Source organism: Dysidea avara, chromosome 4 (genome assembly GCF_963678975.1).
Source record: "Dysidea avara chromosome 4, odDysAvar1.4, whole genome shotgun sequence".
Lineage (NCBI taxonomy): Eukaryota > Metazoa > Porifera > Demospongiae > Dictyoceratida > Dysideidae > Dysidea > Dysidea avara.
Genome location: NC_089275.1, coordinates 4535576 through 4554630, shown reverse-complemented (window position 1 = coordinate 4554630; position 19055 = coordinate 4535576). Strand labels below are relative to the sequence as shown.

Genomic DNA, 19055 nt, shown 5'->3' with positions numbered 1-19055 from the left:
TGTAATATGCATGTCACAAGCAGCTGTGAAGGTACAACAAGCAGCATTGAAGGCACAACAATGAGCTGTGGTCTAAATTAGTTAGACATTGAAACACAGGATTCTACAGAATTTAGAAACCCTCAGGCCCTGTAGTAGCGCCCTCGCTTTGCCCATGCACCACAACACTTGGCCTTTCGGGTTTCTAAATTCTGTAGAACCCCGTGGTTCAATGTCTAACTATTATTTATTAGACTCTATTTAGGCTGTTTCAGGTGAGTAATAGATCTCATATACTCCACCTTGTTTTCTAATCTATACTCCATGTCTTCAGGAACAATATACCATATGCTCAAAATCTAGGTTTATCCAATCAGTATGCATTTTTCACATACAGTGATGCAATAAGGGCACTTATCTTGTCACGTGAGCATGCATAATTGCCATGGCACCAGTATTATCGCAGGAAAACCAGCCGCTTTTGCCAAGTCTACAGCAGAAACAGCCGTGGACGAGGTTTGTAATTTGAGTGTAATGTAAAGTAGAGTGTAAAGCATTTATAAAGGCACTATGTGGAGTCTATGAAATTTGTAAACCCTCAGGCCCTTAGTAGCGCATGAGCAAAGTGACAGTGTTACAGATTTGGGCCTTCGGGTTTATAAATTTCCTAGACTCCACATTGTGCCTGTATAACTGTTATTAAAATAGTTTAAAATTTATATAGGGATCCTTGTACAATGTAATTTGCTCAATATAATAGGGCACTCCAAGAAAATTCCTTGTTTTCCATTTCATTGACCTCAAAAATACATGTAGGTACGTAGGCGGTTCATTATCTATTATTCATTATAGACATTTCCACTGATTTTCAAAATTCATAGCTAACTTACAGGTAAGAATACAGTAGAAATATTTAAACTAAGAACCTGAACAGTGAAAAGCTAGCTAACTGGGCTTTCTGAATGCCAAACTAGTTACTGCTATGCAATCACAGGATAAATAATAAATAAAATGTTCAGTTGACAGCAATAATGAATGACCATGCAGGAAGAGAATCTGTATGCGGGCGGGAAATGGGAAACAATGAATTTTCTTGGAGTGGCCTAATAATAAGTATACAATACTTTTAATGTCTAAACTTTATTGACTCCCACATACCTCTGAAGGCTTGGCAATCTTGTATACAATATCCTTTTCTCATTAGCCATGCCATAAAGTCTTCAAAACTTAATTTGGATACTTCTGTTTCACTGGTAGTTGTGTCTGCAAAAGATTTCACTCCTTTTAAGCTGCTGGTGCTCTTGTGTGGCTGTAAGGAGATCTGGTCAGTAGACAGTGATTCAAGTCCAGCACTTTCAATGAGGGTTTGAATATTAGCACTTCGCCTCTATGTCAAAGGAAGAAGTACTGTATGAACATATGACACTCATTATACTAGGGAAATGATCCAAGTGACAAATGAGTAATGACTCTTTGTTTTAAATATTAGTACAAAAGTCAAATTCTGGCATTGGCAGCTAACCTCTGCCTGTTATGTATAGTATGGGACATGGAGGTTTGCATTTTCTTGCCCAAATATATCTTTAAAATACCAGTCCTTCATGACAGCTTGGCAGCATTAGATAGGTATAGCCAAGGCCATAATGTCTTCAGAGCAACCCTAAATCCTTCCAACAAGTTTCTTATAATATATTTAACTGAATTGTCTACTAACTAACTAACTAACTAACTAACTAACTAACTGGCTGACTGACTGACTGACTGCATGCCTTTTCCAGTGAAACATAACTCAATAGTGGTTAAGGCTGCAGGTCTGATTTCTATACTGTCTGACATTGCTTCAGTCCAAGATATGCTTTTTTGCCAACTGCAGTATAGCTACAATGCATGTATATATCATGGACTTACCATTTTCTTTCTTTACTATCGCACAGGTGTTGATTTACAGTAACACATGAAGGCTTTAGTGCTCTATTTTTCATTTTGACTATAGAGGCACTTATCATACTAGTATTTGTAATACTAGATAATATAGCTGAAACTGAAGTGGAATGGCCACTTACAATTTCAGCAATTGATAGTCAAGTGGAGGTGGGAATTCAGTTGTACAATTACTTTTTATAATGGCACTGGTGCCATTCTTTCCTTTAATGCGGTTTTACAATTTTCTAAATTGTGCATAAATCCCTTGTACGTGAATTGATTTGTAAGAACATTGGATTGTAAATGTGCTGCTTTATGCTCATACTGCTCCCCAAATTTGAAGCAAATTAACCAAATCACACCTAAGGTATTTAATTTTTCTAAAGTATGCAAAAAAAAGAAAAAGAAGTAAGAATTAAGATTATGAAGAAAATAAGAAAAACTTTGAAGACATAGTTCTCATTGATGGCATGGTGGATTTGACTGAAATTTAAACAAGAAGCTCACTGGAGTTTCTAAAGCAAAAGTGGTTAATTTCTGTCATGCACTATTGAGCTATGGATGTGTGAAAATGGTATATTGTTAGTTCCTGTAAATTACACACTTGTCTGTCATGTGTCAGGTGTACTTGGCTGCACAATACGCTATCATGTGTCCTAATTATTGGATGAAAAACTAATAATTTAGTTTATGTGGCCAAATGCTTGATCATACATGATTATGATTAAAAATTTCCAGCATAGTGATCACAGCCATAAGTAGTAGTAGTTACCTCACGCACACACATATGCACTAATGTACAGCAAAATGATTATTGCATACAATATAATAAAATGGCAAATCCAGGATGGAGCATTTGGGGCAAATGCCCCTCCTATGAAGTACACAGCCATAGCTACTTCTTTTGATTAAAATACAAACCTTATGTTAGGCCAAGATCATATCACATGTACCTTGTGGAAAAATATGCTAAGACTTTACAACCATCTACAAAGACCAAAATGACAAAAATCAGCACTGAAACATACTAAAAGGTGATTATTTGCTACTTCAATAATACAGCAACTAACAAGAGAATCTGTTCTCCCCAACTACCTACAACTTAGCCTGTTTGTGCTCTTCCCCTTACCAGCTCCTGGATTTGCACTTGTTTTAATATACATACTTTTAATGAATCTCCATCCTTAGGAACAGGTAGTGAACCTTGAGGTTGGCATGCATTCTGATAAGCTGCTAGTGGAGACATTGGAGAATCTGGGTGAGTCTGCTCTGCTTCAGTTTCAGCTTTCTACACATGTATCAGTACCATTTGATACTACTACCATTTTAACCATATACTAATATGCATAAGTAAACACTATACATGAATGAAAATATTACAATTAAGGAATATATTTGAAGTATACAACTATGCAGTTATAAGATATGAGAGTACGTACTTACAAATAGTCTAAGAGCTGGTCAATTTCTGCTGTTCATACTTATCTGAGTTAGTTGGAAAAGAGCCCAGTGACAAGACCAGTGCATACCACAGAAGGCCAAACATTTTAGAGAAACTGATTAGCATGAAAGTCTGATTATGTGATAATCTGCAATAACATTAAAGCCATATTTCAAAAAATTTACAGGGACTGTATGGTAGTTACTGGGTAATATCAATTACATATATGTGCTTCATTGAATGCCACACCTCATATGGTTGTTGCATTTGAACAGTGGTCATACTATTACGTATGTGCCATTAAATAAAAGCAAAAATTCCATGCTTGGATAACCACTAAGGCTACTCTTTGAGTTCGTATGTAGAAGTGCTTGTTCTAAGCAGTTAGCTGCTTATCTTGGGTTAGAAAAGGGATGTCATAGACTATCCTACAGTAGTATATTTTGAGTAAGGAAAAGAGCAATAGTCATTCTACATACCGTAGAGGATATACTAATTTGCTGTTTCTTTTTTGTGTGCGTTGCAATTAAATATAATATGAATAGGGCTTTTAAAAATAAATTAAGTTTGTACACATGGTCTTCTTATAGCAATTATTTCACATACTGATTAACTGTCATGCTTATTAACTGCTTATGTTGTACACACCACCCTTGCATTGTGCCCCCCTTGAATTACACTTTGGAAGAGTCAGTTTCATATCAACATGCAATTACAAAGATATGACAGCCGTTTTCAGGACTAGTCACATAAAAATGTGTTGTGTCTATAAAAGGAATATATATGCAATCTCACTCCGCAGGCATTTATTTGGCTGTGACAGTAGTCAGAGTTGTTATTTGGCAAGCAGTGAAAGGTTAACAAAGATGGTGGAGAATCTTACAACCACCAAGTGTCAAGCCATACAGGACCCACTTACAATGCTTACATGCAGGACAACACACAGTGGCACAGACCCACAGTCAGGCCCTGGTTTTGCAACACTGCAGTACAGATTTTGATGGAGGCTTGAACCCCTCTTCCTAACAAGAAGACTATAGACTTGAGTACAATGAGGCAGATTCTGTGAGGAAGTAGAAGATGTCAACACTTAATATGGTACACTCATCCCACTCTCTGAGTCTGCTGCTACTTTCTTGGAGGCATCATTTAACAAGAAACTAGATGTGGCAAAGGCTAAGGTAGTTGATATTGCTTTTCCCTTCAGGTAGAAAAGCCATCTATGTTATGGATGTTGATGTCTGTGCAGTAGTCATGCAATTATTTTCATCTAAATTATACATCATGCAGTAGCAGAGACACAATGACAGAACAAATATCTACAAAGGGCCAATGGAATGAGACTGCATGTTCATTTCATATGCACATGTGTATTATACATAACTAGTCTTGTGACTCTTCTCATATCCTTGTAATTTATGCCAATTACATAATGATATTTCACTTCACCTTCCTCGTGTAATTATAAACAACATGCAGACACTTCATGCCCTGAGCCATTTACAAATTGTTGCTGCACCATTTTTGACATTAGACTATATAGTAGTTGTGGCATTTAACTGCGTAATTAACCCAGTAGGGTATTTATTTTAGCTGAAAGGAAGGTGTTAAAAACAAAATTGAAAGTATATGGCTACACATAGTCTACAACCTTATTTTAGGGATAGACAGTAATAGTATAATCTCAGGCTTTGTCTTGGACTCATACGTGTATCAATAACTAAAGTTAATATTTTACTCCTACTGTGATATACCTACATATAACATATTGTTTACTTTATGAACCACTTGTAGCTATGCAATCATGTTTAAATTCATAGGGCTGTACTAATACTGATACTATTGGTATCAATATTCTATCATGTTATGTGTTAAGCATATAGAAAGTTGTTGCATGGTTGTGCAATGGTTGAGATCTTACAATAGTCATCACTAAAGTCTTTTGTACCACCTTTTGGTGAACATAATTATAGTCATTTTTTAATTCTGTTGTTTTACAGGAACCAAAACAATAATTTGTATTAGCATAGTTTGTAAAACAATTACAAATAACTATGTAATAGTTAGACTTCAGACCACAGGGGTCTATATAACTTAGTAACCCGAAGGCCCTGTGATGTGGTGAAGCGAAGGCACTACTAAAGGGCAGAAGAGTTAATTGTATAGACCCTGAGTGGTCTGACACTGTTGACAGCTGCCTGTAACAAAAGAAATGTAGTGTGAATTAGTAGAAACAAGCCCACTGCTTCACCACAAAGTTGGTGTTAAAGATTTAAATTAATTCTCAGAGGTGACAGGTTGCCAGTGTTAGTGCCCATAATAAACATTAAGATACACCTGTGCCTCCAAAATTTGGTCTAAAGTATATAGTATCAGTTATTTAGAAGGCATGTTGGATAACATTTTAGTAATTTTCTTACAGACGATGCTTTACAATCTTTTAAAGAACTTGTGTTAGTGAAGATAAAATGAATAAGAATGCTATTATTTCCACAAACCACTGAACAGAAAATACAGTACAGTGTACAGAAAATACAGTATGGTTGATCACGTGCATAACATTTTAAATTATCAGAAGTAACCAAAAAGATATATCTGTTTGTTTTAAGACTGAACTTGCACTATATAGACACTTACCGATTGTCTGATGGGTGAAAACCGATGCAGTTTGAGTTTACAAAATGAATGCTCCAAACAAAGATGACCAGAAAGTACTTAAAGCACTGCTACGCTAGTACAATATGAAAATAAAGCACTCAGGCTTGGTCTCAAGCCTAATGTAGCACTTGGCTTTGCCTCGAGCTATTTTAGTCTCTCATCCATGCCCTTGTACTTATATTTCCATATTGTACATGCGGCGGTATATTTACAGCTGTTTAAAATTTTAGCAACAGTGGCAATACTGTAAAGCGGGTTATTTTTGAAGAACAAAATTTCGAACAAGAGCCGTAAATTTAAATTTCGGAGAATTTAAATTCAAACAGCTACAATATTACGAAAATAAATTCCTCAGTCTTCATATAGATCTGGCTCGTGTGTGCTAAGTCACGTGTATGCAGCTAGCTTAGTGCAATTGAGTCTTCATGCCACAATGTCTTTCACAGTGCAGTCTGTGATACGAGGATATCACGAATACAAGGATATGTGGATTGCTATGATTGGTGAGGAATTGTCATGTAAGCGAGAGCCTACCACAGAGAAGATCGATTTGCTGTAGCAGTTACCAAAGATTCTAGTATTGTGAGGCATGTACCTAGGAAAATATCAGCTATTTGCTCCTTGTTTCTGCGGCAGTCTGGCAAGATCAGTTGTTGTGTCACTGGGCCAAGACAGTACTCTAGTGATTTACCACAAGGGGGGCTCGAAATTCCCTGCATGCTAAAATTTACTCGTGCCAAAGACCTCAATCACCTGGAAAAAGTTAAGAAGCTAATTGAACATGCTCTTTCCTTTGTGATTGACGAATTTAGTCATCATCGGGAGTTTCTTGATAGAGTAAAGAGAGAAGTCACAGATGATAGCTGTGAAGAAGCCTTGGAAGAAGCACTAACTGGTGATGGTAGTGATAGTAACAAGCTTAAGGGGGTGACATACAGGTACTCACTGTAGGTAGATCTGCGACTGCTGTCTAAGTCAAAGGTCAAGGCCACCAAAATCATGCAAATTCAACGGTCAAAGGTAAAAGCTTCCAATCCACAATCGAAAAGTGCTGAAATATCATCACTAAGTCACCAGTCAAAGGTAAAAAAAAGGCTCTTAGTCACAGGTCAAAGTGAAATTTTGGCCAGTCAAGACTTTGACCATGGTCGCAGATCTACCTACAGCATGTACCCACGTGACACCCCCTTGTAGTAATAACGATGGCAATGATTTGGTGATAAATGATGAGTCTGTTTGCAGTGCCAGTAACAATGTGGTTGACTTAACTATGGGCAGTGATGTACCTAGTGTGTTTCCAAGCGATGAAAATGATGCAGACTGGTGTAGTATTTGTTTAACACAGCAAAACAAGTACAATATTCTTAGGGGAGACAAAGTAAATGATCTGGTCATCAACTTCATTCAAAAGTTGCTAAAGAAACAGTTTCCATTTATAATGGGGTTACAGTCTACATTACTGCAAAGCAAGCCACTGAAACCATCAGATAACATCTTTGCTTCCCATTTACAAGTTATCCATTGCCATAATGGTCACTGGATGGTTGCTTCGACTATGCATAGTGGTCCAACTGCAAAGGTGCAAATTTGTGACCGAATTTGCGAAAAGGGGTCTTCCATACACATCCAATTCTGTGAACTCGGAAGACCATAACTCTACATTCACAAAACATATTAACCTGAAACTTTCTCCATCCACTAAGCTATGCTGGTGCTCAATACTGACCAAATTACAAATCCGTAGTTGTTTCTCATCTGAAGTTATGAGTTGTCAAAGTTGGTAAATTGGATGTGTGTGGAAGACTCCTTTTCACAAATCTGATCACATTTATGATTACCTGTTTGATACTATAGATAGTCAAACAAAAACTGTTATATCTAATCTCTTTGGATCAGCTGCTAACCCCTGAAATAATAGTTGTTCCTAGGCAAGCTGGCATCAAAGATTGTGGTGTTTAGACATTAGCTATTCTGATAGCTCTCTGTTTCAGAATGAATCCTGTCGTTACCCATTTTAAGCAAGATTTAATGAGGCTACACCTTGTTCAGTGCATGGAAAGTGGTACTTGTACACCATTTCCATTGATGAAAGAACTTTCACATTATTAGGCAACTTTCTGATGGTGTAAACCACTTGGTATTGTTATTATTGTGATTTCATCTACATTTTTGCAAAATAAGTTCATCTTAATTACAGTACTAAAATATGCATGCAGACAATTGTATGATTTAAAGACTATGCCATAATCAATAAGCATGCCATAATCAAGTCAAGTGTAATGCACTGACAGACAATTATAGTGACAGAAGGTAAAGGTTGCATTTGCCTTATCTTAGTTGCTAGGAGTGGTACATTCTTACAGTGCAAAAGTAATGTAGGAGAGGAGATGAATACACTAGGCTTAATTGCAGAAATTTCCCTTGTACATGTAGTCAGTGATCAGTTAATTGTAAGACACAGTTCAAATAATAAACTTGATGCTAGAATTAACAATATGTGAGTATAAAACAGTCAGGCATATAATATTTATACACACACTCAGGTTGCAAAAGAGTTTAGCTATAGTCTGTAATGCAAAGGTACATCATTTGTAAAAAACTACAAAATTTTGCTAATTATATCAGTTATGCCTGCAGCTTTGAAGCCGTTCTCCACCATGGTATCTTTTCCCTTGATGTAATTGTAGGCACCAACAAGCCAACCAGCTCCCAGCGGTTTCATTGTGGACATTCTCAGATCAACAGACACGACATTGCCTGATTGACTATAGCCTTTCTTGACCTCCTCTGAATACCACTTTTGAAATTTGTCCCGTAAAAAAGTACTTTACTGGTTTGTTTATGATCGGATCCATAGGCTGAAGGTGGTCTGTACAATTTGGAGAAACTTTTACAATTTGTATGTTGTCGGAATCTAACATGTTGTAAACTTCATCTGTTACCTGGCCTTTAAATTCATCGAAAATGACTAATGCAGTCTGATTAGCTTTTCATGAGCTTTGCGGTTCTCTGAGACATATGGCAGAATAATCTTTTCTATGTACTCTTTTGTCTTCTGCTCGTTAGACCAATGGTTTGGTGTGAAAGTCACATTCCAGTCTTGGGGAAACATAAGACATGCTGATGTCTCACCTTGATATATTAGCTGTAAAGGAAGGAGCTCACCACTTAGTGCAGCACAAAGCACCGCAGTGATTTGAGGCTTGTCGTTGACCCCTACTGTTTCGACCCTCTTTGATCCTTTAGCCTCCATTGTCCACTGCGAGCCTAGCACCACATTGATGCCAGTATGGTCCCAATTTAGAATGAGATCAGATGGTACATCTTCCATGTCAACAACAGCTTTTATATCTAGAAGGAACTGTTCTTTTAGTTCCTTAAAATGCGAAGGATCAATTTTAGCTGATGTCATAACTTTTCTTTTCACAAAATTTGTTCGTTGATGTATTGATTTACTGGTAAGCTCAATTGGTCCACCATTTTCCTTCAACAGACCTTTATTAACTTTGTTTACTATTGCTTCACCAGTAGCTACAGTAACAGCAGTAGTAACAATCCCCTTCTTCTCATGAACCTCCTTGATGTAACTTATCACTTGTCAATCTAAATTTCACCCAGCAGAGGTGGTCTTCCTCTTTTTATCTGAGGCAAACTTTTAACTTCAACATCCTTCTTCTTGCCGCCACTCTCCTTTAGCGGATGCTTCATCTCAGCCACATATTTCAATTTCCACATACTGACGGCGCTATCTTTAATCTCTGTATGAAATTCTCTTGCATACCTTCGAATAGCTGCTTGATTTCCAAAGGTGAAAGCATGCTTTGCAATCTGCGCCTGTTGAACAGGCGTTAACCTTATGTAAAAACCTTGCTTGCGTTCAAATGGGTGTTCACGAGTGTGGTTCCGTGAAGAAAAAGCCTTGGCATAAGCATCGTTGTCGTCTTGTATAGCTTCAGGTGGTACAACTGCAGACAAGGGGCCATTTGGATCAGGCAGTTGTTTATCTTGGCGTTTTACAACAACTCCTGTGGTGGGTGTGAAGTAGCAATATAGACTATTCATCACAGCAACTACAATCACAGCATTAAAATAGCTACAACACAGCTCCTCACACAAAGATATGGTGACATCAGCTCTCAGTCACGGGCTAAAATGTTAGCCTTCAACACATGATCGAAAACGTAATCTTTAATAACATCATAAAACTGATTCGCCAAAACTTTCATAGAAATTATTTTCGAAGGGAATACGCCCTGCGAAATATTCGAAAAAGATTCCTTTCGAAAATAACCCACTATACGGTAGTAGTGGCAGCGATAAATCATTAAACAAAGTGCATCTCTAAATCCCCATTTGTACGTAACTTAAATTATAGCATATAGCTTTTTCTTAGCTATGTATTGCATTGATTTCTAACCACTAGCTCTGTAGCTTCTGAGTTAATGTTTGTGGACAATGCCTGACTAATTATTACTGGGTATTCTCATAACTGATCCTTGATAGAAAGGACTCTGAGTAATGAAAGGTAAAGAGTAGTTAGTATTGAGTACAGTTTACTTCAACTTATAATTGTATACATTATTAAGTGCATAATTCTCTGCATAAAACTTTCCGAACACTAATCAACAAATCGCTAACCTTTCTTGGCTTTGGTGCTGTGCGGGGAGCTACAGTTGGTGGAACATGAGCAGACCCAACAGGACTAGAAGATTGATTACCATTACTTTGACTTGGTGATACAGGTTGCTGTGTATCTGATTGAGTTAGCCCAATAGTCTGTGAATATGATAAAGACAAGGATGTAATGTTATGGATATGAGCTGCAGCCAAGCCTATGTCAAACACTTCAATGCATATTTGGTTAATTATCATTCCTACTTCACATATACATACAAAGTGTTTTTGACGAAACATAATATTATAGAAACCAGTTGGTATGGATGCAGCAACAAAATACACAGGCAAAGATAGCACCCATACTAAAATTAATAGCTAATAATTTAAATGAAGTAGGGTTCTGGTGATAAAAAGTAGATGTAGTGAAACAGGATAATATTATATTGTGTGCCTGGTATGATTGATAGTAGCTATTATCTCATAGCTATGTGGGAAATCCCTACATTGGCATGTTACTACCATCTGTTCAATGCCAAAATAGGGATTTTTCCACACAGCTACTGTATGTTATAATACTGTACATACCATCTTGTTTTACTATTCTTCATCACTGGACTCTACTTCATTTGTATTTCATTGTAAACTATAACACAGCTATGTTATGTACCCATGTGGCCGTTTATTAGAGTATCTTGACCTCCCTGCTTGTCCTATGTGAGCTACGCAATAGATTAGCTAACTGGTGTGGTTTTCTATGTCTAGTTTCTACAGCAAAACCGCAGCTGATTGCAGCTTATAGTACCTCCATCTTTTGTTCTTTTAAAGACACGCTATTGTTGACTACAAGCAGCCTTAGTCATAACACATCTTCACGAAGGTTCATAACAAACTCTCTACATATTACATCATTCTATAGTATCTATGGTAACTCCAAAACAAACTTCACAAAAATTTAGCTATTACCAACAATGCAATCTGATTGGAGTTAACTGTTTTTTTTTGTAACACACTCCAAGTTTTGAATGCTAGAGTGACCAGACCCTTCCTCTTTTTGTGAAGGGGTGCAGGTACCGCCAGACTAGTGAAATGGTGGTAGTGTGTAGCTTCTTTTGGCATGGCCTCTAGCCTAGCCAGAATGCTTTTTTCTTTTGTGTGAAAAAGGGACTGACCTACGTTAAGAATTCTGTGTAAAGTCAGGGTGAATGCTGATTGCTGCTGATTGGCAAAACCCTAAACTTCTTAGACCTGTTAAGTATAGCATCACGCACGCAGTCTGCACTTTTTACTGTTCTAAGAACTGGTAAAGTAGATAAGTACAGGAAGTTTATGGCTTCACCAATCAGCATTCAGCCAGGAATGTTACACAGAATTCTTATCATAAGTGTACCAGACCCTATTTTCCCCACTCCTACACAAAAGGAAGAAAGAAAAAAGTGGTATGGCTATAGCTAGCTACTGTATATTAATAGGTAGCTATACACAAGACTAACCAAAAGACGATGTTTCAATTCAATATCTGGTTGTCTGTGAGTGTTTAATGCTGAATTTGAATTAGATGCATTAAGACTATTCCTTGAAAGTGATTTTTGTAACATTTGATGTTTATATGATGATTTTAACTGCAGCACTTTTGGGCTGCGCCCATCATTTTAGGGTAATTATACTGAACGCAACAATACTAGGTATATCATACAGTATGGTAGTACTTTATGTTAGGGATCAGGGTTTTTCTGGCCAAAAATCACCCAAAAACCAGCTTTACAATACCATCCTGGTACCTTGGCAGTATTGGTTAGGTAACCAAGCCCAAAAGTGCCTTCAGTACGACTCTCAATGCTTCCAATATAATACATTGCTACAAATTTAAAAACTTTTATTCAATGAAATTTTCTATTGACTGACTGACTGACTGACTGACTAGCTGCCTGCCGGCCTGCCTGATGTCTTCAGACAAGCATAACTCAATAACAGCCAAGGCTATGGGCTTGATGTTTTCACTGTTTGATGTCACTTCAGCCCAACTGGTGCCTTTTGGCACACTGCGGTACGTACTGTACAATGCATGCATCATGGACTTACCTTTGTCCTCCTTTGTGTCCCATTTCTTTTTGCTGACAGTCCAAACTGTTGATTCACAGTAGCTAGCACAATGGCTTCCCTATGATAACGGGAATCGTCCGTATTTTCTGTGGAGACTGGATTGATTGCAGAGGCACTTTACTGTTCTTCATTTGTAATGCTGTGAAACAGGCTGAACATGTGAAGCATAATGACCATTTCACTTTTGAGTAAGTTAATGATAGTTGGGATGTGCCTTCATTACCTCAACACCATCTTTTCGTTGGATATGATATGAGTGGGTTCACCAGTCATAGAAATGTTACAAAAAAGTAAACAAACATTTATAAGAAAATTAATAATTTTAAGTTCGATTAGGGATCACAGAAACAAACAAGGGAGGTCATGATATACTAGTGGATATTTAATCCCTAATTCAGTCTTGGATATAGACCGAATTAGGGATTAAATGTCCACTAGCATATCTGCAGGTGTAGATGACTTCACTTGTTTCCCTACCTTTTTCTATGATCTCTAATTGAACTTAAAATTCTTAATTTTTTCTTATACTTGTTATACTTGACACTGCAATACCATTTTCTTTGCACGGGGACGAGGAGAAACTGAAGGACCAGAAGAGGAACCAAATGAGTTGTTCCTGCTGCTGAGATTACTGTCACCATTGGTGGCTACTCCATTTGCAGTTGGTTGATAATTTGAATTAATCTTTGTGGTAGCAACTGGTTGATGTGTTGGTGAATAAGGCCTTGCAGAGCACTGTAAAATATCCAGCACACCATATTACACAATATTATGTGTAGTAATATATTCAGAAACATTCACAAAATAATCATGATTAAATTAGTGAGCAACAAATTGAAATTTACATCAGTATTTTCATAGGTGTAGCAAGCACCTCGTGGTTGGGGGAGGGCAGGATAAAATAAAGGCTGTAAATTAAACTAAGGGGGTCTGGGGGCATGCCCCCCCCCCCCCCCCCCCCCCCCAGGAAAATATTTGAAAACAAATAATCTGAGATTGCATTTCACAGTATTTAACATTCTTGAATCATTTTAGCAGTACATTCTTACTTGTGTAATTTACTAGCTAATTTAATTATGTAAGTCACAAACAACATTGCCTATACGAAAATTAATTTCATCACTGTGTAAGCTGATAGTTTCATTAACTCATTATGGATTGAATAGAAAGGTGAATTATAGAGTAATCGAGTTTTATAGAGTTGAATATGAGACGACAGCCAAATTCATGCCCCCCTGGCCCCACCGCTTCCTACACCTATGATTTTAATAACCTGGTCTATACAGTAAGCATGCTTATATCAATTTTCATTGCTTCAGTCATGTATAAGACAAAAGGACTGTACGCAGATAAATCATGACAATTAAACATCAATGCAATTTACAACATGCTTGTTAATTGTTTAACTACATGTCACTAAAAGTAGTTCATTGCTATGTGGTAGTGTATAGCTATATGATTATTTATTTTAGCTTGCTTATAACCAACCTCTTGCTGAAGCTTAAGTATCTTTTTTACAACTCCCATTTTATTTGGAATCATTTCTTTCAAATCAGATTCACTTAGATCCATGAATGATTCACCATCAACTTCATTGTCTATAAAAGAAGGAATGTTAAAATTAATATTCATCATGGCAGTTGGAAATTGTCAAGGGAAATCAGACACTGGAAACTGTATGGTATAAGGCTTAGGGGAACTGAGGTTCTCACAAAGCCTGACTCAGTTTACTGATAGTGAATCCCTAGTTCTATGCTTCCTTGCTATGTCTAACTTTAAATATCATAATAAACACAGCATAAATAGTGTTCCAATACTTATACTAACTCTGTCTTTAGTCAGTATTGGAAAACTAATTTTATAAAAACTTCCTACATATACCAAGGCAAAATGGACCACAAATCTATAAATTCTAGTGCTAGCTATTCAGTATGCTTTTGTTTGAGCTTAAGTAAACATTTTGGACTAGTAGTGTCAACACACACATAGACAAAGTAAATACAGGCAGTATTTGTATGGATATGAATTATGCTGTGAAAGAAGTCAACGGTTGCAGTGAGCTGTAAATATATGAAATAATATGTTACCTGACATGTGCATGTGAGTAGACTCTATGTCACTGAGGAGATTATAACAGAGCATGATACTAAATGTGACCGAATTTGACAAAACAAGGCTTCCACACACATCCAGTTTTATGACTTTGAAGGACAATAACTCAATGTAGGAACATGCAATCTGTTTAAAATTTTGACCTGTTATTTGGCAGTACTGGGAAAGAATTGTGTAAAAATATTAGGTAAATGGCTTACTGAGTAGTCAAGTTACAGTTTGTTAAAGTCAGAAAATTTGATGTGTGTGGAAGCCTTGTTTTGTCAAATTTGGTCACAAATGCTTAGCTTGTGCTAAAATGGTAAGAAAACACATTTCTCCATAATCACCTAGACACTGTTCATTGTATCACTTGTATAATTAGCTAGATAAATTTGCATTTGCACTAAACACATCGCTTGCTAAAAGTAACTACATAGCAACAACTCCATGTAGCTATACATTTGATATTATTATACCTTCAAATGTTTGACATGATTCTGGTTTCACATTGTGTGCTTTTAGCCACACAACCAGTTCATCACAGCTGAATGCTTTGACATGCTGCCCAGGCAGTGGTGAGCCAGACATGATGGCTACAGCAAGTTGTGACTGGATTAGCTGCAGTTTACTTTGAATTTTTTTCACGTACTGCTGACATCAGGTGAGGCAACCAAGAAGTATAATAACTTAGCTCGCAAACTGCTGTGTGCATGCTACTGAGCAATTTTTATATCACTCACTTGCATGCCATATCAGCTGCATGCATGCATGAATCCATATAACGCATTTTCTTACTGTAGCTATGCAGATACAGCTGTGTAGTAAACGCAATGTACCTTGCAAATATCTCAGAACAATTGTGGTTGCTGAATAAAGTATGTGCCTGTCCAGGGCATGTAGCTCTGTTTGTAAAAATGTGTGTTGATCATGAAGAGACATGAACTCTGTTATCTCAGTTGTATAATAGTAGATACTACTTTGTTTTCACTCAGCTTGTACACTGTATGTATATATGTGAGTGTGTTGGCATAACATTATAGACCATAATCATAATATGTGACCGGGCCTGCAAAAATAGGGCATGTGGGCACAAACTACATTCCGTCATATAACAGGCCATATCTCAGTAATGGAATAGAATATTTGCATTCTGTAACTTGTATTATAAAGCTAATTAAATGGGTAATGAATGCTGAAAGTGTTGTGGCCATAACATAATACTTTCAAAAGTTATGAGCCATTAAAGCTTGAAAAATCTGGCTAATTTTATGTGCCCACATGTCCTATTTTCGCAGGCCCGGTCACATATGTTGGCACAACATTAATTTTGGTGCCATAACAATTTTGTTGATACGTAAGGATCTCTTAATTAATTTTTGCAGCATGCAATGTACATTCTGTACAGTAGTACACTCTGTACAATATAGAGTCTAGAGACACACCATAGTCAATACAGAAATCTGTCACGTACACATTATTATGTATAGGAGTATAAAAATGAAATTCAGTGGTGGTGATCTACTGTACCTACACTTTTGGGGTATTTTAGCACAGCGATATGGTGTACAATTTGGTAACTTTACTTGATAAAGTCTTCAATCAAAACAGATACAGATTATACAACATTTACTGCCAAAGAATAATCAGATCATGTCATTGATGAAAGTGTGCTGAGTTTATATTGTGTTACATCTTCCATTGCAGCAGAGCTTCAGTGCTTTACGTTGTCAGAGATGTGATTGTGTTTGCATTATTGGCGACATCCCTATGACCCTCACAAGAATTTTCATTTCAGAATTAGAACATATCCTCAGAGTGTTGCTGAACACCTCTATGGGGAGATTTATTACACCCTTGTGGAGTGTGGAAGCACCACAGGGAAGCACCACAGAACACTCCTGAAGGTTTTTTTGGAAAACAGTATAATTAATTGTATTTCTTAGAACAAAATATACTTGTCTCAACAGGATAACAGTTTGGCTAGCAGCCAGACTATCATCTAAAGCAATTTCCTGGTCTAATAAAACAAGAGTATTATTATTATTGTTTTAGATAATTACCCTGTAGATAGTAAATTTTATTTCAGTTGGATTGTGCACTTAGAGAAATAAGCCATGTGCATTACCACTCATTGTTGTTTTTTGGTGAAGTTGAAGTTCTAATTGACAATTATATACATTTGAATACCTATCCTAAACATCTCAGTTGGGATCATCATATAAATAATATTGCTGATGTAACAAGATAGATGTACATAATTGTTAACAAATAGGCTGTGACCATTGACAAGTGTCCTAAAGTCTCTACACATCACCATTTCTATTTTGAGGGGTCAGTTTCCTATACACTGGAGATTCACTTGCCAGACTCAGCAACAGAGAAATGTATTATCTCTGTCAAGCAAGGTGATAAACATCATCAGTTGAAATTTAAAATGTAGGAAAATTAAGTTTCTTGCATTATCGGACAGCAAATGACAAAGGGTAAAGGTAGAACCTTGGTCTTTTGCTGATAGTTGGTTAGATAAGCTGGAAATGCCAAGCACATTTTCATACATCATAATAATTATTCAAGAAGTGCTCCACTTATCTATATGCATGTATGCATAAAAATAAAAATAATAAAGCAAAGCATCTTTAAGCTGTGGTGCGCACAAAAATATTTATTAACAAACAGCTGAGCAGGTTGTTCAATGATTGCACAAATGAGTTTGCTTAATAGCTTCCTATTACATGAATACCATAGATGTAGTTCCAAAGGTACATACCCAAGACCAATTCTAGGAAATCCTATTTTGTTTAAGAATGTTTGGTCCTCCAGGAACACTTTACACTTAGTCAAGTTATGTCATTGTCAGTAATACACCTTGAACTACTCAAATGCAAATGTTGCAATACATGGATGCTTGTTTCAGATGTTCAGTGGACGTGTGTAGTAGGCTACAATGTATGCAACAGCACAAATACTGCAATATAGCTATACCTTGGCTACTTAATATCAATTACCTTAAGTCTATAGAGCTGGGCAAATGACTGAGCAATATCATTAAGCCATTGTGTACCACAAAATGGCCTTAAAAGGAAAAAAAAAACTGACTGACTGACAGACTATTGTACATCAAGCAATAAGACAACTATTTAAAGAGTTCCAAGAACTGCTTCCAGACCAAAGCATTCTTCTGCAAATAGAATTTCTTAGAATCAGTCTTGGGTATGCACCTTTGGACCACATCTATAGTATTCATGCAATAGAAACCTGTTAAGCTAATTCAATCACCATAGACACCAGGCTTTAAATAAATACCTTTGTTTCATTTCATGATGCTATGCTTAAATTATTTTATAAACCCTGGAACATAGCTACATTGTGTGTACATAACTACACATGGAGTACTACATTGTGACTAGGGATTGGGTACATAATGTATCAAATCTGTTTGTAATATACAATACATTCAAATGCTTCTTAGATTAAAAGGGACCACCCCTTGGTTGATTGTGGCAGAGCCTTTTAATTGCAACACAGCTAAACACTTGTATCTATGTTAATCAGAATCAATATAGTCCAAACACTGCTATTTGCCAATGCAAAATGAATAAAAAAATGAACCACTGTCAGATCCTACAATAATGTACTTTTACATAGTGAAATAACTGTTAGCAGTTCCTGGAACTCCATAAAATACTATCCCAGCCTAGAGTTTGGACCAGTTAAACTACTGGTACCAGACTCCCAGTACTATGTAATTCAAAGACTGACTCATCATGAGTCAGTGATGTATACATGTATCAAATATCAACACATGACCACACTTTTATGCCATTAGATGTAAAGTCACTGCACAGTTAATAAACATGTTACTATGTACCAGAACAATAAACATCATTTATAAGTGGTTGAATTTTTGCAGGCATATAATAATATTATACAGAAATTATTTCTGTCTTGTGTTCTTTGTCTAAGTCACCAAGGGAATCGAACACCAGTAACTCATTACACAGTAATGAATACCATTAAAATCAGAATTGTCTGTCAATTTGTAAATACCATTGTAATCAGGACACTTGTATGTATGATGATAAATGCCAAAGCATACACAAATACAAATAGAGATGTTTCACTACAGTGTGTATATCAGTCAACCTGCAGGCTGACTGCTAAGTGTTACACTACATGTACTTAGCTCTTATACTGGTACTTTAATAACAAATGTTTGTCATTTAGTGATTACCATCCCAGACAG

General features: G+C 36.6%; 1 protein-coding gene across 1 annotated transcript in view; it reads right to left on the bottom strand.

Moving 5' to 3' along the window:
- The window catches only part of LOC136252794 (interferon-induced very large GTPase 1-like), a 31773-nt gene extending 16274 nt beyond the window's left edge, over nucleotides 1–15499 (bottom strand). The window contains exons 1-6 of the mRNA XM_066045361.1: nucleotides 15289–15499; nucleotides 14207–14316; nucleotides 13271–13453; nucleotides 10640–10777; nucleotides 3068–3190; nucleotides 1138–1366 (exon numbers count right to left, since the gene is read on the bottom strand). Of these exons, the coding sequence (XP_065901433.1) occupies nucleotides 1138–1366; nucleotides 3068–3190; nucleotides 10640–10777; nucleotides 13271–13453; nucleotides 14207–14316; nucleotides 15289–15400 (895 nt within the window). The 5' untranslated portion in view covers nucleotides 15401–15499. The remainder of the gene's footprint in view (nucleotides 1–1137; nucleotides 1367–3067; nucleotides 3191–10639; nucleotides 10778–13270; nucleotides 13454–14206; nucleotides 14317–15288) is intronic.
- Nucleotides 15500–19055: the final 3556 nt, after the last annotated feature.